This window comes from Hoplias malabaricus, chromosome 7 (assembly GCF_029633855.1).
Source record: "Hoplias malabaricus isolate fHopMal1 chromosome 7, fHopMal1.hap1, whole genome shotgun sequence".
NCBI classification, from domain to species: Eukaryota; Metazoa; Chordata; class Actinopteri; order Characiformes; family Erythrinidae; genus Hoplias; species Hoplias malabaricus.
In genome coordinates this window covers 37,801,828-37,823,926 of record NC_089806.1, presented here as the reverse complement: position 1 = coordinate 37,823,926, position 22,099 = coordinate 37,801,828, and the positions used below count along the sequence as shown (strand labels likewise).

The 22,099-nt window shown below is 39.9% G+C and overlaps 1 protein-coding gene across 2 annotated transcripts in view; it reads left to right on the top strand.

The window, feature by feature from the left end:
* Positions 1-19,230, top strand: part of sh3rf1 (SH3 domain containing ring finger 1) — a 49,156-nt gene extending 29,926 nt beyond the window's left edge. Inside the window, exons 3-12 of one of the 2 annotated variants that reach the window (XM_066677206.1) lie at positions 454-729; positions 1,621-1,716; positions 3,954-4,271; positions 9,472-9,582; positions 11,110-11,237; positions 12,170-12,340; positions 13,021-13,295; positions 13,461-13,795; positions 14,859-15,220; positions 15,924-19,230. In XM_066677206.1, the coding sequence (XP_066533303.1) occupies positions 454-729; positions 1,621-1,716; positions 3,954-4,271; positions 9,472-9,582; positions 11,110-11,237; positions 12,170-12,340; positions 13,021-13,295; positions 13,461-13,795; positions 14,859-15,220; positions 15,924-16,092 (2,241 nt within the window). In that variant the 3' untranslated portion in view covers positions 16,093-19,230. The remainder of the gene's footprint in view (positions 1-453; positions 730-1,620; positions 1,717-3,953; positions 4,272-9,471; positions 9,583-11,109; positions 11,238-12,169; positions 12,341-13,020; positions 13,296-13,460; positions 13,796-14,858; positions 15,221-15,923) is intronic. The other variant, XM_066677207.1, reaches the window with a different exon arrangement.
* Positions 19,231-22,099: the final 2,869 nt, after the last annotated feature.

The window sequence follows — 22,099 nt, the reverse complement described above, 5'->3', positions numbered from 1 at the left end:
TGAATATCTTAAATATCTATTTATATTGATGTCCTCTAAGAGTGCTATATTCTGTTACACCCTATTGTTTTAGAATAGCAGAATATTCAGTGGCAGCCCTTGAAATATTGATTTAATGATTTTCCCAAATATCACCTAGCATACCACCTACTGTTTTTCACAGCATCTCCTGATCTGTCCTGAACTTATGAAAAATGAATGTGCTTTTGAGTGCTGATGTTGCATTATCCATGAATCTTGCTTTTACAAAGAAAGTGGCCTAAACTCTCTCTCTGTCTCTCTCTCTCTCTGTCTCTCTCTCTCTCTCTCTCTCTCTCTCTCTCTCTCTCTCTCTCTGTCTCTCTCTGTCTCTCTCTCTGTCTCTCTCTCTGTCTCTGTCTCTCTCTCTGTCTCTGTCTCTCTCTCTGTCTCTCTGTCTCTCTCTCTCTCTCTCTCCCTCTCTCTCTCTCTCAGGGAGTTCCTCAGCTCCCCTGTGCCAAGGCCTTATACAACTATGATGGCAAGGAACCTGGCGATCTTAAGTTCAGCAAAGGTGACATCATCATCCTGCGCCGGCAGGTGGATGAGAACTGGTACCACGGAGAGGTAGGCGGGGTCCACGGCTTTTTTCCTGCCAGCTTTGTGCAGGTGATAAAGCCGCTGCCACAGCCACCCCCCCAATGCAAGGCCCTGTATGACTTTGAACTGAAAGACAAGGAGGCGGATAAGGACTGCCTTCCTTTTTCAAAGGTGAGTCTGCTCTTGTAGAACCCACCTAAACACTGTGCCACAAACATGCATGAACATGTGCTCTAAGCTTTTTAAAGGTGGGGCTGGTGATACGCTCCTGAAGAATAACATACACAAGTCAGTAGTGTGTACGTATCTATGTATTTTTTTTTGTTTTGTTTTGTTTTGTTTTTTTAAGGTTCCAGGGGTTTTGTAAAGTTTCTGCTTAAATGCAGCATTGAAATGTAGACATCAGTCAGATATTACAAACGCGCCATTCTAGAGAAATGCAAGTCAGAATTGTTCACAGCAGTGGTGATAGGAACCAGATGTCCAACGCATTTAATGCTGCTAAAAGCATTAAAAGCATTACATAAAGGGGTTACAGATAGATTACTAGAGATTTGATTTAGGCTTAGATTTCATTGCATAGAGGTACATGAAGGGTGCTGTCACAATAAAAACATAACATTTTAAATGTTAATTTTGTTCATTTATTGTCACTGCCCAAATTAAAACATGTATCTCCAAAATAGTTACTCTGTAGGAGGAGAGAACAACGTTAACTTCCAGTGAAAGATTCTAAGTAAATCTGGATCATTTCTATTGGTCCATTCATCATAAAATTCTCATACAATGTGAAGGACAGCTGCTGTGTTCAAATGATGTAGTAAACAAAAACAATTGGCATAAACAGATGTTGTTTTTGTGTTTTTGGTTTTTTAAGAATGTGACAATATAAACACTGCTTATTAAAGGCCTTTTTTTATTTTTTTAAGCTACAGATTTTCTTAAAATGTAGTATTGAAATTGTTTGACATGGTAAGACATTCTATTCAACAGTTGGAATGCCTATTTGTCCGGTAATGAGGCCTTTCTCTGTTGTCTCTTTCCTTTTCCTCCTCTGTGCAGGATGACATTCTGACGGTGATTCGGCGAGTGGACCAGAACTGGGCTGAGGGGATGCTGGGAGATAAGATTGGCATCTTCCCCATCTCATACGTAGAGGTGAGATACATTGCCATATATACATACACTATTATCGAGGAGTATACAATTAATAAATAAATTCGTAGCTTGTCCTGTGTTTTCTTTATTTTTACTTGGTTTATTTATTTATTTTCATTTGAGGGTTTTTTTTTTCGTAGAGGTGCTTGACTCTTCAGTTTGCTCTTTTTTTCAGTTCAGAAGCATGTCTCCTTCATCTACTACAGTCACTGTAAACACATCCAATTATTCAGCCACTTTCTCAAAATCTCTGTCTTCACAGTGATGCTTTTTAAGCTCATGAATCAGCGAGCACTCGAAAAATGGTTCCATGAAAAGAGATGAACGTCAGCCTTTTACAAAATCACCATCAGTTTGTTAATAAGTGACGCACTGTCCCAGGAGGGGCTTTGAGCAAACAGCTGCTGAGGCTTTTATTGGAGCTGAGACATGACCTCATAGCTTTCTGTCCCCTCTCTCATACACAAATGTGAATGAATGAATGCATTTATACCTTCGTTCTCCTCTTTTCCCCCATGTATGGCACAAGTTGGTGAAATTAGCCGGCCATATACAGTGGAAAGTCCCTCATAGGCACTAATACAAATTCTCTTGTCACACATAAGACAATGCTTACATCCTTAGACTAAGAATGTGGATGAAGCTCTAACCTATAGTCTTAATATACACAGGCTTTGCCACCATTTTTGTTCTTGTTACATGCGATCACTAAGAACACAATCTGAACAGAATCATTAGTCTCTTTTCTAGACACGAGCAACTTCACACTATTTTTTTTCATCAAAGCATCTCTAACCCGAGCCTGAAAATAACCATCAAAACACTCCAAAATAGCTGCTGTCGTACTTGCGCTCCCAGGAGGAGGTTTTTTAGTAGCATTTTTCGATCTCACACACATACACACGCACAGAAAACAAGAAAGAGGAACAGGGGGTAATGTTAAGGGCTTGTAAAAGCCAGAGCTATTTTCACATGGCAGGAGCTTTCCATAAACAAGTGCCTTTTGAGATCGTGGTGTTCAAATACAGTGACATCAGAATAGACACGTACTCAAGTGTTCAGTGCATTTTATTTTATTTATTTATTTAATTGTCATCGTGCGTATTATTAAAGGGGATGTAGTTTGAATAACTGTGGTTTTTATTTAGTGGGTTTTTTTTTCTTCTTCTTTTTTAAACACCTTCAAGAAATGGACTTAGAAGCTGCTTGAATTCATTTTTTTTCTGTTTTTACAATCCAAATGATCCCGAACTGGTCCTATTCTGTTATACTTTAAAGTAAAAATAATATTAAAATGCCAGTGGACACAAATTAGCCCAGGGTCACCACCATGTGCTTAACGCACTGAAGGCTCCAGTTTGTTCAAGTATCTTTACATCAATAAACATGACCCAGTTTAGCTCCAGTGAGCTTGTATCTACACCGAGACCTACAGGTGAACTCAACTGAGCTCAAGGTGCTACATGTCTGTGCCTTCTGATAGGCTGCTTTTGAGTGTGGGTGTTGAGCTGTTTGCCTGAGGGTGTGTGCGTGTGAGTGGTAGTAAAAAGGTTCTGTCATTACCTGAAGCTTTTATTTTCCTATTCCTTTGATTTCTGTTTCACATGAAAATGGCTCTCACCTACAGTTTTATTATTTTACCTTGCAGATCACGTCCCATACACCAGTTTGTAGCTTCTCTCTCCGTCTCTTTCACAAATGCTAAAGGGTTTCATCACTCCCTCTTATTGTACCACCAGGCTGCCTCTCTCCTTTTTATTCACACATTCTTTTTCTCCCCCATTTCTCTCTATTTCTGTTCTTTCTACTATTCACCAGAGTTGCTTATGAGTGACAGTAATATATGGCTGATTCTCTGTCGCTCTTTCCTCCCACTCCTCTGCTTCCTGTCTTGCTTCTGATCCTCTCATTCTTTTATCTATTCTTTTCCTTCATCTTTGCGTTTTGAGAATGGGTTTAAAAAAAAAAAAAGAAGCAGTTCACTCTTTGTCTTTGTAATCTGTAGATGAGTCACTATATATTTTGGTGTACTATTTAAATGTAACTATGTAAATATCCCTTTCTTTTTCTGCTAACAAAGATAAACATGGTATTCACTGAAGATTTAAAATCCAGCTTTTCTGTGCTCGTTTCAGTGAGCTCCACGTAACAATGACTTCTGAGAGTTAACCTCTCTTTCTGTCTCTCTCTCCCTCTCCCTCTCTCTCAACCCCCTTTAATTGCTTTTTTCCCCCCAGTTTAACACAGCAGCACGGCAGCTTATTGAGCTGGACAAGGTGCCAGACGGCGGCGGGGACTTGGGTGAAGGGCCGTCTTCCTCTGCCTCAGGCCCTCAGGCCAATGGCACACAGAAGACTGCAGGCGAGAAGAAGAACAGCAAGAAGCGTCACTCCTTTACCTCCCTAACCATGTCCCACAAGCCGTGTCTAGCCCCGCCCCCGCAGAGGCACTCCATGGAGATCAGTGGTCCTGTGCTCATCAGCTCCTCAAACCCCACGGCGGCAGCTCGCATTGGGGAGCTCAGCGGAGGACTGTCCTCCAGCGCACCCTCCCAGGTGAGAACCACGGGAATAAAGAGTTGGATGGAAATGTACTAATCAACACACCTCCACTCGTACCAGTGCAGCACACACTAAAATAACACCACCATGTGAGTATCAGGAGAGGGCTGAGAATATTCCATCATCTTGACCATTGAAGATCAAAGTGAAAAAGGGCAAACAACGTAGGCAGGAGAACAGATGGACTACATTCTGTAATCGTAGGATTACACAGTGCTCCTACATGGGCAGTGTAGCTGAGAGAATGTACAGTGAGTGTAGGGGGAAAAAAAAACTTTTTATAATGTTGTGGTTTATCTAATGGTTCAATTAGTGATTATATGCTGTAATTTTGTGACACACTTTTGCCATTATTGTCACTTTGCACTGCATTTAAGTTTCTCCACACACAAAAAATAAAGATGGAGTTTAGCGGGGGAGGTTTGGCTGTAGCAGATGAGTACCTTGAGTGACAGATGGAGAGTGAGATGAAGGAAGTGCATGCACTCAGTCTGAAGTCCTACTTCCATTCACCCTTTCTGATATGCTTTCCTTCAACACTGTCTGTTCAAGCCTCTCTTCTTTTTGTCTGCAATTAACCCCCACCCCCCTTCTCCATTCCACACATGTCTCTCACTCCCTCATTCCACACAGTCCGAAAAAAAGAGAGAAAATCAGGATGCGTAATGGCAGCCCCCTCCAAACTCCTTCTGAGTGGTTACTGCACCAACCACAGAATGACAGCCACTCACAGCTGTTCCGCTGCTTGCCTGGTGATGTGGACCTCAGGAAGCCAACTCGAGTCAGTGGAAGTCAATTTGTGACATCCTATAATCTTGCTTTAGGAAGCTTCTAGAAGGCTGCCTCTTCTCCTTTCTCCTGAGCAGAGATAAGGAGAGATTGTAAACGGGACTAGATCTCCTCCACTAAAATGGATTTGGGGTTTGCGAGTTTCTGTCTGAAATGAAATCTAACGTTAGGAGAATTTTAATAGCAGAAGCCACTTCCCATGAACACAGCACAGCTGTAGCTCACTAACATTTTTTCCACCTGTCTTTTTTTGAATTTTATTTCTGACAACAGCTGCAGCAAGTTTCAGACAAGAATCTTGAGCTATCATGAGCTAGGTTTCTTATTCACGTTCTTGGGTTTCATTTAATAGTTTAAGTAGATGGTCTAAGAATCTTAATTAGTGTCAGTTATCAGTCAGTGCCTCAAAGATTATATCTTAGATTTTAACTTTTTTTTCTTGTCTAAATTTTCTGCAGTTCCTGTAGCGCATTGATTTCTACCAATTGTCATAACTGCTGGGAGCAGCCAAGGAAACATGGTTAATTATACACACAAGTAACTATCAACAGGGTCCAGGCACATCCAAAATACTGAGATCTCTGAGCCATTCAAGGCATTTAAGCAGATAAAAAGCAAATGATATGTTTTAAGAAACACACAAATTTATAATAATTTTAGGGTCATGAAACGCCAATTTAGAAACAGATTTTCAAGAAAACTACCAGGAAAACTTGTACCTGAACTAATACATGAATTGTATGTTTTCTTTTTAATAATTAATTATTATTTTACAGGAACATGTTTCATGCCATGTGTCAACTACCCCATTACCGTATTAGGTCCGGAGGTGTTCTGAACTTTTCTTTACCTTTTGTCATGACTCATGAGTCTGCAGCTCTGATAATGGAATGAGGAAGCTTTTGTGCTTTGTTACTCCTTTTGAAAGGACAAACAATGCCCCCACAATGAGAAATCTGATGCTGCTCATGTTGTGATGATGTGTTGATATTTGGCTGGTCTCCATGGGACAAGCTTTTTGTTTGTTTGGTTTTTTAAACATGGGTAATGATGCAAAAATGTTTTCCTGTACAGTACGTTCATAAAGCCTATGAAGATGTGTATTTTTATATAGACACATTGACACAACACAACTTTAAAGCCATTGGACAACTGTCAGAGCCTCTCCATAATTCAGGTGTTGTGGAGTATGCCTTGGTTGGTATCTACCAAACATAGCCATTGGACGTTAGTCTTGTGTCTGAGAAATGCAATGCTCTGGCCAATCTCCTGCTCAAAATCCTTGGGTTCTGGCATTCTTGTGGCTGTTGCTTTGACATGAAGCACCTATCTAATCATGGTTACAGTCTAAATATACCTCTTAATTGCAACACTATTCCCTTATGCGGGAATATAGCAAAAGCTATAAAATGTATCTTAGTCTGTTTATATTGTACCTGTTTATACACAGTGTGTTAGAATAGCTTAGTATGTGAAGTGACACAGCATCTCAATTTTCAAATGTATGAAGCTTGACGTTTGGTGTTTTGTTGCGCTGTCTAAAATTAGACTCTGTTTTTAGTTCTGCAAATGCAGTTTTTGTTTATTTGTCTTTTCATGATTCTGCAGTAAACATATTTTGCCAGAGCATGGATCTCTAAGCATGACTAGTTACCCTGAGGCACTCTGCTCTGATCTTGCTTTGTCTCACCCCCCCTCTCTATTTCCTTGTATGTTTTATCCCCCCTTTCTTTATTCTTATTTATTCTTCTCTTTCTGCATCTTCCATGCTGTCGTTCTTACATTTTTCTCTCCCTCTACTCTCTCTCCCTCTTTACCCCCCTCCAACCTGCATGCTTTTTTTTCTTTTGTTGACAGCCTACTCAATCCCAGAGCTCCTCTGTAATTAATTCAATTTTATCAGTGTTACCGCTTTATGCCGTCTGACAGACGGCTGTCGTCTGCCGGCTGGTGCCAGCTGTGAACCTCCTGAAATCAAGCCCAGCATGACTAGCACACACTTCACACAATGACGCACATCCCTTCTTGTTCCTGAATAAAATAGCCATAAAGCACTAGGTGCTTAGTGTCATGCAAGCTCTTGCTCTCTTGCTCTATCTTCTTCTCGCGCTCTCTCTCTCTCCTTCCTCTCTCTCAATTTTGCACTATATCCCTGACCACCCCTCTCCCTATCGTATGAAGGGGTATAATCAGTTCGTTTTAACATTCTGGCCTGGACATTTCAGTGCAAATCATTAACCGCACACTCCAAAACCCACAATAATGAGACAGCCTGTTCATGCCGCGAACATTACTACTCCATAGTCCTCCCAGTTCCGCGTTATGCTCTCTGACTTCAGGTTACAGAGTTACATCATGGAGCTTATTAAACGTGGCACACAATAACCAAACCTTCTCCAGGAGCTGTCAGTGTCTACCCGGTGTATATCCTCCTTGTTTTTCCTTTTTCTCTGTAGCACCAATGAAAGACTTGTGGCAGTGGTTTCATGGATGGAGTGAAAGAAGGAGATAAAAGGGTGGAAGGAGAAAGCTGGAGGGAGCGATAAGAGAAATCACCGAGCTGACTAGGGGAAGTGGAGAAATGTGGTGATGACAGAAATGTTGAGGGAGATAGAGGCACAGTGACTGAGGGATAAGGCTCTGATTCTGATAGTATTTGAGTATTTTCATGTTTTATACATTTTCGTAAATTGCTTTTTGCCAATTACACATGGAGCATGTGTTATTTATACAAGGTTTCCCAGATATCAGAAACTTTATTTGAATACAATTATAACAGATGATATCTTGAGCTCCAGTATAAATATGAAACTTATTCTCTCTTGACCATTTTTTTTCCTCTTTTGCAGCCAATGTGTTTATTCAATTACTGCTGTCTCGTACATTGGCGCTGCAGTGACTGATTAGCTGTGTCCTTCCAACTAGAATTTGTTTCAGAAACATCAGTTTATCCTTCACTTTTTGTTGTGAATTCTGCGAAGTTTTCCAAGCAGCTCATAATGGGTTATGGACATTAAATCTGTACAAATAATACTTTAGGACTTAGACCTTTCCATTCTTATTCCAAAAAATTTAGAGCAACACCTGTGATGCACTAATATTCAGATTTAATTTGCCAGAGCATGACTTCTCAAAACGCGTACATAAACACAGAGATTCTTGGATCTCTTCTCCACAAGTCTATTAGCAAACATACACATACTTGCAAATGCTTCATGCATCAGCATACGTTTCCACTGGGATTGTGTTTGTTGTAGCTTTATCGCGTCCTGGTCATGTGCAGTGCATTAAACTTAATGACCTGCTATAGGCTAGCAACCAAAGGTTCATTCAGGTCAAAACTGTTGGAGGACATGATGAAGGCATACATGATTGATATGTCTTTCAGGAAGCCATGCGAAATGCAGTATCACTTCAAACTTATTTCATCTGCTGTGTGGGAGAAAGACCAGGAAATTGAATCACTTGAAACAAAGTAGTAGATGTTATCATTGCTGCAGAATTATAACTCATTTCTCTAGTGATGTCTATTTTTAGGCTCTCTACGGACCTTGGGTGAAGTCACAATGAAACTTGAAGAAATGTGATTAAATGAGAAATTTGGAGTATGGGAAATATATTTGGAAGAAAGTGATTTTGTTCTCGCTGCTATTTATGTTTCAGCGATAAATGTTCATAATTACAGCTGGAATTTCTCTCTTATTAGCTCTGCTGACATTCCAGATGTTAATTTCTATGAGGCAGGTACCAAAGGTTTAATTATGCTGTAAATAATACCTGTTATTATCATTGGTAATAGCTGTTTCTGCTTTGCTTCAAATGAGGCGGTGTAGTGCCTTGCTAATGACAGTGTCTTGAACCGTCTGTGTGCGGAACTGGAGATTTTAATTCACTATTGTCTTGTTCTGGCTGTTCTAATACGACTTGCTTCAAATGAGCCCACCTTTTCATAGCGTCCCATAGGCGATCAGTAATTAGCCCTACTAGGTCTTTGAAGCAGCTCCAGCGGGGCAGGCTTTAGAATGTCATGTGGCTTTATCACTGCAAAAGATATGTTCTCATTGGTCGTGACATTTTCAGGTCACCTCTGCTGGCCATGTTGAGCTGCTGAGGTGGATTGTTCTTATTCATGGAGGGGAAAAAAATGTATGTGTGAGCGCACACACTTGTACACCTAGCAAAGCTGACATGCTGGCAAAAATGAGTGAAGACAGATATGCCTCTCTAGATTGAGCTCTGTTTTACTCAGTGGTGGTCAGGTCTTGGCTTGTCTTTCCCAGTTCATATTATACCCCTGACTTTCCAAGAACGCTGTTCTGTATGTTAACTCTGAGTCATCACACACCACCTATTTCTGACTGGATAAGTGTGTTTAAAGTTGGATTTTTCTTCTTGTTTCTGATAGGTTCACATTTGCACAACAGGACTCATTGTCACTCCTCCGCCAAGCAGCCCTGTAACAACAGCCACAGTCTTCACTTTCCCCCCAGAGACCAGCTATGCCTCAATCCCAGTGGTCAGTCCAGCGAAAACCTTTTAACGTTTTTCAAGCATGTTTAAACATTAGTGGTTACTCTTAATTAGTGAATTCAGTTCCTTTAGGATACACGTATTGCTGACATAATTCATTTGCACACATAGCTTGCAAACTCTAGGAATGCTCTGCAGCAGATGCACTTTATCATAAGTTCTTAATGCTCATTGCCAAGAGGTTTAAAGCCTGGAGCACTGGTCTGTGCAGCAGTGGAACTGCTCTGGAGTGACTGGAGCACCATCCAGGACTTTTGGTATGTGATTGAGTGGTGTTTATGATACAGAACTAAGAGTCCTAGCCCTCACTAAACACTCTCTCATGGCTGAATGCAGTTGAGTCTGCAATACACTATAATTATACGCTATAATTATATAAATATACTTGAGGTAGGAAGTGGATATCAAAATATGATTGAGTTTTGCCTTTTAACATCATGTTTATACAGTTATAGCAGAAGTCTGAATGATGTTTTTTGGCTTATTTGAAAAAATTTGTGATGCTTCCCTGATTTGTAATGGGGGGAAATGGAGCCTTTGCCATTGCTAATCCAGGCTCAGCACTACAGAGACTGCACTATGTACGATCACTAACTTGGTCTTTTCAAAGCATCTGCACTAACTTTGTGTGTGTGTTTCTGTTTAATTTATGAAGAGTCTAATAAAGATGTTAAAGTAACGTAATCCTGTAAAGCTGATCACAGTTCTACCTCACCCAGTTTCCCTACGCTGGCTCCCTGTGGTCACCAAATCTTAGACTCAGTGCTTCAGAATGAAGTTATACATGATGTTTTTGCTCAGATGATTTCTCTTGCCTGTGGGCAAACTAATCATTTCTGCTCAAGCGCCAGCAGTGAACCGAAACACCACATGCGCACGCACACACATACATTCCAGCTGAAATGTGGAGAGGGCAGAGTGCCATCTGATAGTAAGCCCTCCCTCTCCTCTCAGTGCTTAGTGGTAATGACTGCTCTAGTGGCCTCAGGGTACCCACTAATGTCTCCAATGATAGATGTATCTGTAAAGGCATGTGTGTTGTGTTGGTTTCTTTGTTGTATTTCTCTTTGTTTTGAGTGCACTGTCTCTAATGTTGGCCTTAAAATCAATTAGATAGCTTTGTGAGTGAGCATGATCATATCTGAACATTTGCCAGCCCACCCATATGCACACACTAGGGATGGGCCATAAGACTAAGATATAATATCACAACGGAACAAGAGACAGAAGGCGGCAATGTTGTGACATACCATGCACTGTGAATGAGCAACAAAAACTGAAATATTCTTCATTTTTTAAAAATTTTTCCTGTGAAATTCATTTATTTAATGATTAATATTTTTTTTTAAATATTCAAACGTTAATAATTATAATAACTCTGTAAAATGTGATACAGGACAGGACTTATCTTAATAGCAACATATATATTTATATTGTATTGGCACTTGGGGGTATATCTTGAAAGTTATTTGTGTCTTTTACAGATTTATTCATGTACTTTTTTTTAATTCAGGATGCTTTGCCTCCTCCTCCCCCACCTCCCCCACAGTCCTCTGCTGTGGGGGCTGCCTCTTCATTGGCTGCTGGACAGAGGCCTTCCCCCACAACAAGTGACCAGAGCAGCCGGCAGAGACCAACAGTGTAAGTGTTAAAAAGGCACAGGGTGTGGGTGGCTGCGGGTGTTTAGACTGCTGAATTCATGAGTGTGCACGATTCTGTTCAGAGCGTGTAGTTTCACCTCTGGCTGACCTCCTCGTCTTACTGAATGGCAGCTGAGCATGACTGAGCACCGGTCAGAGGTCAAACCCTGGGGGAAATGTTATAGACTCTGGAGTTCTGCACGAAGTCTGGCCCTGAGCCTAACTCTTGACCTTTAATTTTTGTACCCAATCAAAACTCTCACTAGACCAAACACACCTGGTTGTTATTAGACACACCTGCACGTCTGTCCGTGTTTTTCTTAGAGTATGTACTTGTAACATCAGCGTCCTCAATAAAGATTAGTATAACCACATTTGCTGGAACAAACACATTTGCTAGTGTGTAAATAAAGGCAATTCAGCTTTTTCAATTTAGACTGTTTTGGCCTCTTTACTTTTCCTCACATTCTAGTAGCCAAATTTACACATGAAACAATGATATTTACAGTATATTCCTTCATCCAAACTTGCAAAATAAATACTGTCATGTCCTTTTTAATGGGCCACATTGGCATTTTACAATGAAAAAGTGTTACTTGTTAAAATGACATGAACCAAAGTGCTGCAACAAATAACATGTCATATGAAGAGGGACTTTGAAATTGAGAATCATTTGGATTATAGAGTACGTTATTTAGCTGTATTTAAACGTAAAGTACACGTTTAAATACAGCTAAATAAAAGTGGTTGAAAAATGTGCTTTATTTTAATGTTAAGGATTTTATTTCCGTTTATTACAGCATTTAACATTTTTTAGAAACAGAAATCTGACGGTTGCAGTATTGATCTTTTAAGGTTTAAAACCACTGGGTGTAAATTCATGTTTTAAAAGAATAAAAATATTTGCTGTGTGTTTTTACTCCTGCTTCTCAGGTATGTAGCAATGTTCCCATACACTCCCCGTAAGGAAGATGAGCTGGAGCTGAGAAAAGGAGAGATGTTCCTGGTGCTGGAACGCTGTCAGGATGGCTGGTTTAAAGGGACATCTATGCACACCGGCAAGATCGGAGTGTTTCCTGGTAACTACATGAGTCCTGTCAGCAGGTATGACACAAATATGCATTGTACTTACTGCATCTATTCAAACTCAGTCAAACTTAGTAGTCAGTTGCAAGATTAGTTTGTCTAACTAAGCACAAACACATACTCAAATGTGAATTTACTTTATGATATATTTGGCGTGTGTATGTTATTGATCGTATTGATCCTACATAACCTGTGTATAGTAGTGTTTGCAGTGGTTGGGGCGTTTATTAAAAGAATGTCATCTTTTTCCTCCACCTCCACAAACATGCTTTATTTATTAAACATTTTTTCAGGAAGGTATTTTTCCCCTCTGCTCTAGACGACAATGTTTAATGCATTTATTAGCAGTACATATTGTAAATGCTTAATGCAGTCAACACATTCTGCTCAATTTGTAATGAGTTCCATGTTCATCAAACCCACACATTTCTATTAAACATTGACAGGATTCCTGTGCTCTGAAATTTGATGGTGCATTAACTCTGCTCAGAAAAGTACTTGTCTGTAAACCCAAGATCATGCTTTTTTTTCTCAAGCACCTCTAATAAAGTTTAACTAGATATTTTCCAGCATATAATGTAAACCTTTGTACTGTAGTAAAAATTAGAATGAGTGAACAGTTAGAGACATGGTTTGATTGTGTCTCTGAGTTGTTGTGTGTGCTGATTTGAAAAATGTTTTATTTATTTCTCTTCTAGGACGGCAGCAAGCGGTAGTCAGCCCAAAGTGCCCCTAACACTGTGCTCACAGGCTGGGCGTGGCGTCACCATCGTTAGCCCTTCCTCCGCTCATCTTGGCTCAAGCATAGATCCCAGTAAGCCCCTTCCAGTAGTTACAGGACCTGCTCCTTCAAACGCTCTGCCAGCTGCCATTGTAACAGCTGCTCACGTGCCTCCTGGTCAGCATCCCAAAGTCCTGATGCATGTGACTTCTCAAATGACAGTCAACCAAGCACGGAATGCTGTTAGGACAGGTAAAGGATGATGCAGTAATCATCTGTGTAATAATCAGTAGATTACTTATTACAGCATGTGTTTGGTAAACATTTAATAAATTAATTCAGTTAAATATTTGTGCAGTAAGTTGTTTCGCAAGTTCCAGTTTTCTAACATCTCCTTGTATTTCTTTATCTCTTAAGGAGTCTGTCACAGTCAGGACCGCCCCACTGCGGCCGTAACGCCCATTCAGTCCCAGAATACTATGGCTTTCATGCCTCACTTGGCTGTGTGTCCCCAGCCATCACCTGGCCCTAGCTCTGGCCCCACTTCTAGCCCTGTCTCAAGCAGAATGGGTGTGGCTATGGGCTGTGCTGCTGCCTCCCTCACCCCACCCAATGTCAGTGCTGCTTCTCTGGAAGTGGATGCCATGAGACAAAACAACATGGTTTCACTTCCGGTCAACCCCGGTAATGCCAAGAACCTCGGTGCCACGGCGACAAACCAGGGAGCTTGTAGACTGGATAAGGACTGCAAGGTGAGACAATGCAGTTACACTTGAATTAAACATTCCTCTTTCACCGCAGGTATCCTAGTGTGAACACCCAGTATACTGGCCTGATAGAATGTGTTGCATCATTCTGTGAATTGTATGGACTTTGGCCCATCATTCTACACCTTTGCTGTAGTGCAGCAGTGTCTACATTTTCAGAGTAATACTTTACCACTGATGGCAAACTGAAACGTCTTTTTGCTGCCCAGTTTACTCCCAAAAAAAAGTCAAGGTTGAATTTTCCCATGCTAATTACATTCTTTGTTTCATCAGTGATCTTGTATCTTAGTGTTTCTGTATTTTGCCCACAAGGACAGATTAAACAAAGTGCATTCAGGCGAAATGTTCCAAAGTTGGATAAGTCATATCTCAGCCTTGAGTGTTATCCAGGACCCTCCTTTAAGCCAGTGATTTCCCAGGCTTGTACCTCTTAACATCAGTGTAATTTGCTTGGAGGCTTCCAATTTATTTTCATTTTTTTTTCTTTTGGGATCAGAGGTGTCTGCATAGCGCACATTTTTTCATCAGACTGTACCTCCTCTAACTTTGGCAGTTGTATGAATTGGAGAATCAGTTCATTTGGCTGCACTCTCTGGCTGTTGGTGCCAGCAGATAATTTTGAAGTGTTTTGGAAAGCATCCCGCATATTTATTCTAACAGAGTAATTCACACAAACGAATGTTCTGCCTGCTTGGAGATCCCCTAGATCTGAGAATTGAGTTAATTACAGTAAGGAGGGGTAGATGTAGAAACAGAAAGAGAGGTGGGGCAGTTCTAGAGAGAGGAATGAAACCTAAAATATTATGAATTACTGATACGAGCGGCTGTGGAAAATTCTACAGAGTTCTACTTGGAAGGATAGAACCTGAAATCATATTATGAACACTTTTGAGACTTCAGTTGTTTGTCTGAGAAAGGGGCTTGTTTGTGTTAACTTATGGTCTGTGTAGATGCACACTATGCACCTGTACCTTTTTTAAAAACATGTTTCAGTCAGACCTTGTATCTTTTAATAGTGACATGACTCCAGTTTTCTCTTACATTTCAGAGGGAGAAGAAAGGACTGTTAAAATTGCTGTCTAACAAAAAGAAACTTCGCCCATCTCCCCCATCATCCCCGACGCTGGAGACGGAGCAGGCAGCTGCTGCAGACATGACACAAGGAGCAATGGGGCCTGAAATGCCTACCACTGCAGCAGTTGCAGGTGTTAACCAAATTCGGGCTGGCTCCTGTCCAGTGGAGTCTGAGACGGCTGTGTCCTGTTCATCATCTTCATCTTTAAACCCTGATGCAGCACATCGTAGGAATGGCTCCCAAGACAACCCTGCCCCTATTGCACCACCTCCTCGACAGCCGTGCTCCTCGCTCCTCTCCATGCAACATGATGGCCGACCAATAGTATGCGAAAGGTACAGGAACCACTAACATTTCTTGATTAAATAAAGTTACATGTTTATTAAATACTAACTCCTCTAAATGTGAATGACTAAAAGTACTTTTACTCTAAATATATATATATATATATATATATATATATATATATATATATATATATATATATATATGTGTATATATATATATATATACTGTAGAATCATATTGGAGCCATGTGGCGTGACCAGAAATTTCATCACATTCTGTTTTCTATATTATGTAAATATTTTAAACAAATTAATTGCACAATTTTCTTTTTAATCATGACAGTAAAATAAATACTTATATCAGTGCCATCTAAAACACTAGTACTGGTATTTTTGGGAGGAACATAGATGTGTGTTTGCATGACAAACTGCTTAGAGGTAAAATCTAAGTGTAGTTTTGATGTTTTTTGAATTTGACTTAATAAATTTAATTTGCTGAATAAATGTTTCAGGGAGAGCTTTACCATCGAACACAGAAGCTTTAATGGAGAAAATTAAAGCTACATCGCAGCTTGTGGCTGAAACAAAAATACACCTCCATATTCAGCAACGTTTTAAGAGTGAAATTTAGGGAGTAAGCAAGTTAGAGCATGAAACATATAGTTAGGTGATTGTTCTTGCTGTTTGAGCTTATGCCACAACACCTACTTAACCTCAAAACCCCACTCTGTGGTTGTCTCACCCTGTGCAGATATCGCGTGGTGGTGTCATATCCTCCGCAGAGCGAGGCTGAGCTGGAGCTGAAGGAGGGAGACATAGTGTTTGTTCACAAGAAGCGAGAGGACGGCTGGTTCAAAGGAACACTCCAGAGAAACGGCCGAACAGGCCTCTTTCCCGGCAGCTTCGTCGACAGCATCTGACTTCTGCCAGCAGGCTTGCTGTCACGTAAAATAGGTTCACCAAATTGTTGAAAGGTTAACAGCTGCGGCCTTTCTTCTCTGTTGCCTGGAAAGCACCTGAAAAATAAGCGATGGACGGAACTGAGAAGGACAACAACATACACATGGGTTGATCTAAAAGCAGGTCAGCCTTGGAGTTCAAACAACCTGGGCTGCAAAAAAAACATCTCTTGAAGCTGATTGCAGACTTCCAGCTCTCTAAACTAAACTGGACCCCAGACGGGCCAGTCAGCACATACTCAAGCACATATAAAACCTTTAATCCTGTGCAAACAACGTGATGGAACTGGCTTAGCCTTTAGAGCCTTTAGCACCCGATTCCGAGAATAGTAGAGCTTGTCATGTGATGATTTGTTAATTTATGTATCTGTAACGTTAAAAAAAAAAGGTTTAAATGTGTGCCTTTTACTGTCTCACTTTATTGTATATAGGCAAACAAAGTTGATCTATGAGTCACGAAACAGTACGAACTGAGATGGGCTGGAAAATATGAATTTAACTTATTTTTTTATTTCATTGGAGTTGTATGTTATTGATATTGATGGATGACTTTTGCGGGAGAAGCTTTGTGAACTAAGGCAGAGATTGATTAGATGCCCCTGATGCGTGTCAGTGATGCACTGCTTTTGTCGTTAGTAGAGGCTCTTTGATGCCATGAGTTCACTGCTTGCTTCAATGGTATTGATGTCATTGCTCAGTTAAACTACTGTTGGTCATCTTAGTTTTAGAGTTTGCCCATTTACTACTGATATATTTTGTCTGTACTTTTAGTTATTTTAATATCATTATAGAAAGAAAGTACATGGACATTTGACCATATCATTGGCATATATGCGCTAAAGAATAAATTAAGATGTATTACATGTTCATTAGTTCAATTTCCAGCCACTGGCAGCACGTTTTGTGCATTGAATTGTCTAATGGTAGTGGGGTCCCTACAGTGCCGGTTGTGCATGGAGCAGGCACGTTTGAGTAAGTCTGCTGTAATTCTTTTCTCATTGAGTCAAGGGGTTAGTAGGGTTAATGTTTTAGACGTTTTGTTATTTAGGGAAAATGTCATCCATAGAAGGCCTCTGAGCAGAGTCATGGCAAATAAAATGATCATTCAAATTATACTAAGTTCATTCCTTGTTCTGAAAGTATGATAGCTGCTGGCTTCCTATTGTGTATTGTTCTGCGAGTCCTCTCACTGACAGCTGGTCGTGATAACTGAGAGACCACACAGATTCAAACTCTGCTACTTGGCAATGACAATTGTGATCTCACAAATATTACTGGTTACCCGTAAGGGTGCCCTGCTTTTACAGCTTGTTTTAACTTATCGCTAAACCCAGCAAAGCAGTACAACTGCCCTTTCAACCTCTCTTTCTCGAGCATTCCCGACAAAAGTTGAAGTCTGACTGGTTTGCCCTTAGCACATGCACAAAAGAAAGCAAAGGCACACTGTGTATTCTCATAGGACTGTGTGATAACCCAGAGGAGGGGGATGTCTGTAGAGTGGCAGCCAAGTTATATAATGAACATTTATTAGCAGTTCCACAACGGGATCGTTTAGTGTCATAACATATTTTTTTTATATTTTTGTTCCTCTTGTTGTGGTAAAGTCTCTCTTGGGGGGTGGGGGATGGCTGCTGTTTGTCGTTATAAAGTGTAAGACTTGAACATGGAGTGCATGTGTGTGGCTGGTTGTTGGAGGCAGTTTCCCATCATTTTATTCTGGATTGATATGAAAAGCACAAAAATGCATTTCGTACGAGGATCGTTATCCTGCCTGTTGCACAAATTTTTCTCCTATTTTTTGGTGCATTCTTGTTTAATACGTCATCATTCATGAATTTAATGACTGTTTCACCGCTAGTTAAAGAGGTATTGTAAGGTCAAAGCCAAACTGATGGCCAACATTATTTACAGCTTTTTCTTAAACCAGAGGCTCGTTGTATGGACTAAGGGACACACCAAAAATGTGCTTCATATTTACATCAGCAACATCACCACCGCAAAACAGACGGCCAAAATCTAAATAACAAATCGGCCAGTTGTGTGTGTGTTAGAGGCACAACATTTGATTTTGCCCGGTTCTTACAACGCATCCATCACATTTAATATTATCAGGTGTTGGTATCTGTGACCTTAATGGTAAAGTCTTACAAGTCTTACGACCAAATGAATTCTAAGAAGAATTGTTTTGCCTCTGGAAACACTCCATATTTCTGATCCGATCTGCAGCGTCTGGGGGTTTTTGAGTAAAACTGCAGAAAAGTATGTAGCTCGTCCCAAGTATCGTTTAATTGTTCTATTCTCTTGAGCAAACAGTTCTTTAATTTAGGGTTGTATAATAAATGTGATGATGAAACACTGTTTACAAGCATTCTCGTGTCACAGATTGAGGTAATGGGGACCTTTTTAAGAGCTAGTTATTTAGAGCGGGATGTTTTTTTGCCTGATGTGAGATTGGAAGGCTGGGAGAGGTGGTGGTAAAAGTGGTATAAAACACTGATCACTCCTAGGGGAAGCTCAAGTGCCTATAATGTGTTGAGTTCACCCTCAGTCATCTTGGCAATGTTTTTTTTTTTTTTTTTTTTTTTCGTTTTTTCCAAAACTTCTTGCATTTACTTTAACTCGCACGTTGTGCCAATTACAAATCTTTCAGACATAGATGCTCTTCACACACGCAACCACAACTACTTCATTCACACAGCTGCAGTTCGACTATCAACAATGTCTCTTCCGCACAGTCGTTAATTAACTGCGGTGGAATGTCACATTGTTGTTTTCAGTATTTTTATTATTATTGTTACTTTTTTTTTTTAAACAATGGCTGTCTAAACACACCCCACCTCTGACCAAACTGTTACGCAGTAAGGCAGGTGTAGTCACTGCACCGCTGGACCTTACTGGAGAGTTGGTACTAAAACTGATATCATTGGACACACTATTTGCCAAGGTGACTTACTTGATTTTATTTTTCCCTTTTGTTTTCCTTTGTATTGGTTGATGTAGATGGTATAATGTATGTCTGGTAATGGAAGTCGGTATCCACGTATTTAACACTAAAACATTGAAAGAAATACTCATTTTTGTAATGTGCATTACAGTAATAAAAACAATGGTTTACAAATGTCTGATTACTTTCTCTCCCCACCCCCACCCCCCTTAGTGCTGCACTTTTTTAACAAAGAGGAACAAAATGAGACTTTAAAAGTGAGTCATTAAAAACAAGTCTGACATCTACAGCTGTCGTTAACCCCCGTTTTGTGTATGTAAGGCTTTACAAGCTGGATTTATTCCAGAAAGCAGTGAGCTGATTAATTTAAAGCAGAGGTCTTCTGTCTAATTAAAAAGGTTGGTATTGCTGCAGGTTTTAATTCCAGTTAATCAGGAGTGCACCTGATTACACTTAAATCATAAGGTCTCAAGTCTTCTAACAGTTGAGGTCTGCCTCCAGGTGGTGGGAATGGAAACCTGCAGCAGCTGTGTTTTTGATGATAAGCCCAAAGACCCCAGACTTGAAACCTCCAGCACATTTCCTGCTAATCTCTTGCTGCTGAATCTCTAGCATCCAGTGGAGTACCACAGACTATAAATTTGAGAGATATGAGTTCCCACTGTGAAGTAAAACCAAAGAACAAACTTGTTTATAATTAAAAGTCAACCGGTAAACAAGATATTACATGAAATAATTATGAATGCCTCTTAAACGTTTTCTGCAGGGCTCCCATTTTTAGATAATATTTTCAAGCCCTCACAGTCTGACACACACACACACACACACACACACACACGTCTTTTGCTTCCTAACTCTTCAGACAGAATCACTGGTGTATGGGGAACATACAGGTTGTTAAGCCAAAACCCATCCAATGTCTTTGGGATGGTTTGGAGTGAGGTTAATGGTCAGGAACTCATCCAGTATCTGTATAAAGAACTCTCTGATGCTCCTGTGGCTGAAAACCATGAAATCCTTGCAGAAATGTTCCAGCATCTACTGTAAATCCTCAAAACAGTAAAAGATTGACTGCAGCAAAGAGGGAGAAACTCACTGTTAATACTCAATTAAGAAAACATTCTAAATAACCAGGTGTCCACACATTTTCCTTCATTCTCCTTTCCATTATCAAGATCAGATTTTGTTGGTTTAGGGAAAGGACAAAAGAAATCAATTTAAAACTGCCTTTTTTCAAATTAGATTTAATATTTGGACATTAATGGATTTTAAATGAATTGGTTGCATACAAAATAAATACGTGAGAATGGTGCCGTTTGAAAAGGATATTAATTTCCTTTTGTTTTGTAATTCATGTTCATGAACACTAACTGAACATTTAACTTCATATAATAGAGGTATCCTTTCAGTTAATGAAACTAGCTCTAAGAGGGCAGAATGGACAATGTGTGTGTGTGTTTGTGTGTGTGTAGTCGTGCAGAACAGTGTCGTTAGTTCACGAAGGTGTGAAGGAGGGAAATTGGGTACTGATGTTCGGACACCAGGGCAGAATACAAATGAGCTTTAGCGGCTATCTACACTCACTCACACACACACACACACACACTCTCTCCTCTGAGCTAAGGCTATGCACAATAAACTCTGCAGCATCGGCTGTATACTATGGATGGCTTACTGTGAGAAACCTAGTTTGTATAATGTTTCAAGGGCAGCAAAATATACCAAGGTCATATGCCATAATTGAAAATGTATGCTCAAAAATGACTGTCCCTACATATTGCTTACTCTGAGATGTACTGTATGTTCAGCTGCGAGATTTGTTTGCTCTTTATTAGACACTTCAAATTTCTTTTAAGTGAAATGCAAATGAGGCACTCATAGACGAGTGTGTTTCACACTGAAGCTGTTTCGTCTAGTGCACTGAAGTCTCTGCATGTTTCCAAGTTGAACAAAATGTTCACGAATCAGATGGAGAATGATCTGTGCTCCATTCAGTGCACTCAAATCTGCTCTTGTCTTTACACAGTGAGTACTTTACAATGAGTAAATACCATTGTGAAAGTGTTTGTATGCCGAAGCCATTATTTTCAGCCCCACAAAGTACACTAGACTTTAAATGTTCACAAAACACTTTTTATACAATTCACAAGATGTTTCCTCACTATTTGCTAGCTCTTCAGTCTATTTGTGCACTGGAAACAGGTCTAATAGGTTTATGAAGCCCTGATGTCCATAAACGAGTAAAAACCAACCAAGTGGTTCAGACAGATATGCTACGTTTCCTCTCTCTCTGCTCACAGCAAAAAAAAAAAAGGGAAAAGGGCCGTCCAAACGTTGAAAATCATAAAAAAAAGACGATATTGCTTTATTCCTGCTCAATAGATGGGTAATATTGACTTATTTTTGCAGTTTCAGATCACTTAGGTAGTGATAGGACCCCACTGTTAAATCAGGAGAATGTTAGCTAGGGTGACCAGACGTCCTCTTTTACTAGTTTGTGAACGAAACTTCTCGAAGTTCTATGTAAGCTCTAGAAAAACAAAATCCCGGATGTTTGTGAAATTCCACACACACTTTTTTTTTAAGTCTAAAAAAGAGGACATATCCGGGTAAAAGGGGACGTCTGGTCAGCCATATATATTCACACTGAATAGAAAACAATGGGGTATTTAAGTTACAACAGTGTGTAATTTTGAATATCTGTGTAAGTGTCAGCAGAAAGAGATATTTAAAAAAAAAAGTATAATTCAGCCAATAAGATAAAGTAAATAGTAACGTAGCGATAGCTAATTTTCTGAGTTACTCTTGGGGCTAGCATACATCTTTAACTGAATAAAAAGGCCAGTAAGAAGGTGATGAATGAACTAATGTCCAGTTTGGGACAGTTTCTTATTATTGTAAGTGTAAAACATATCCTTTAAAATACATGTTTTTTTTATTAAATAGCACACGTGTATAGAAATGTTCACTGTACCACAAATAAATAAATAAATAACGTTTTAAAAAGGTAATGACACATTTCTC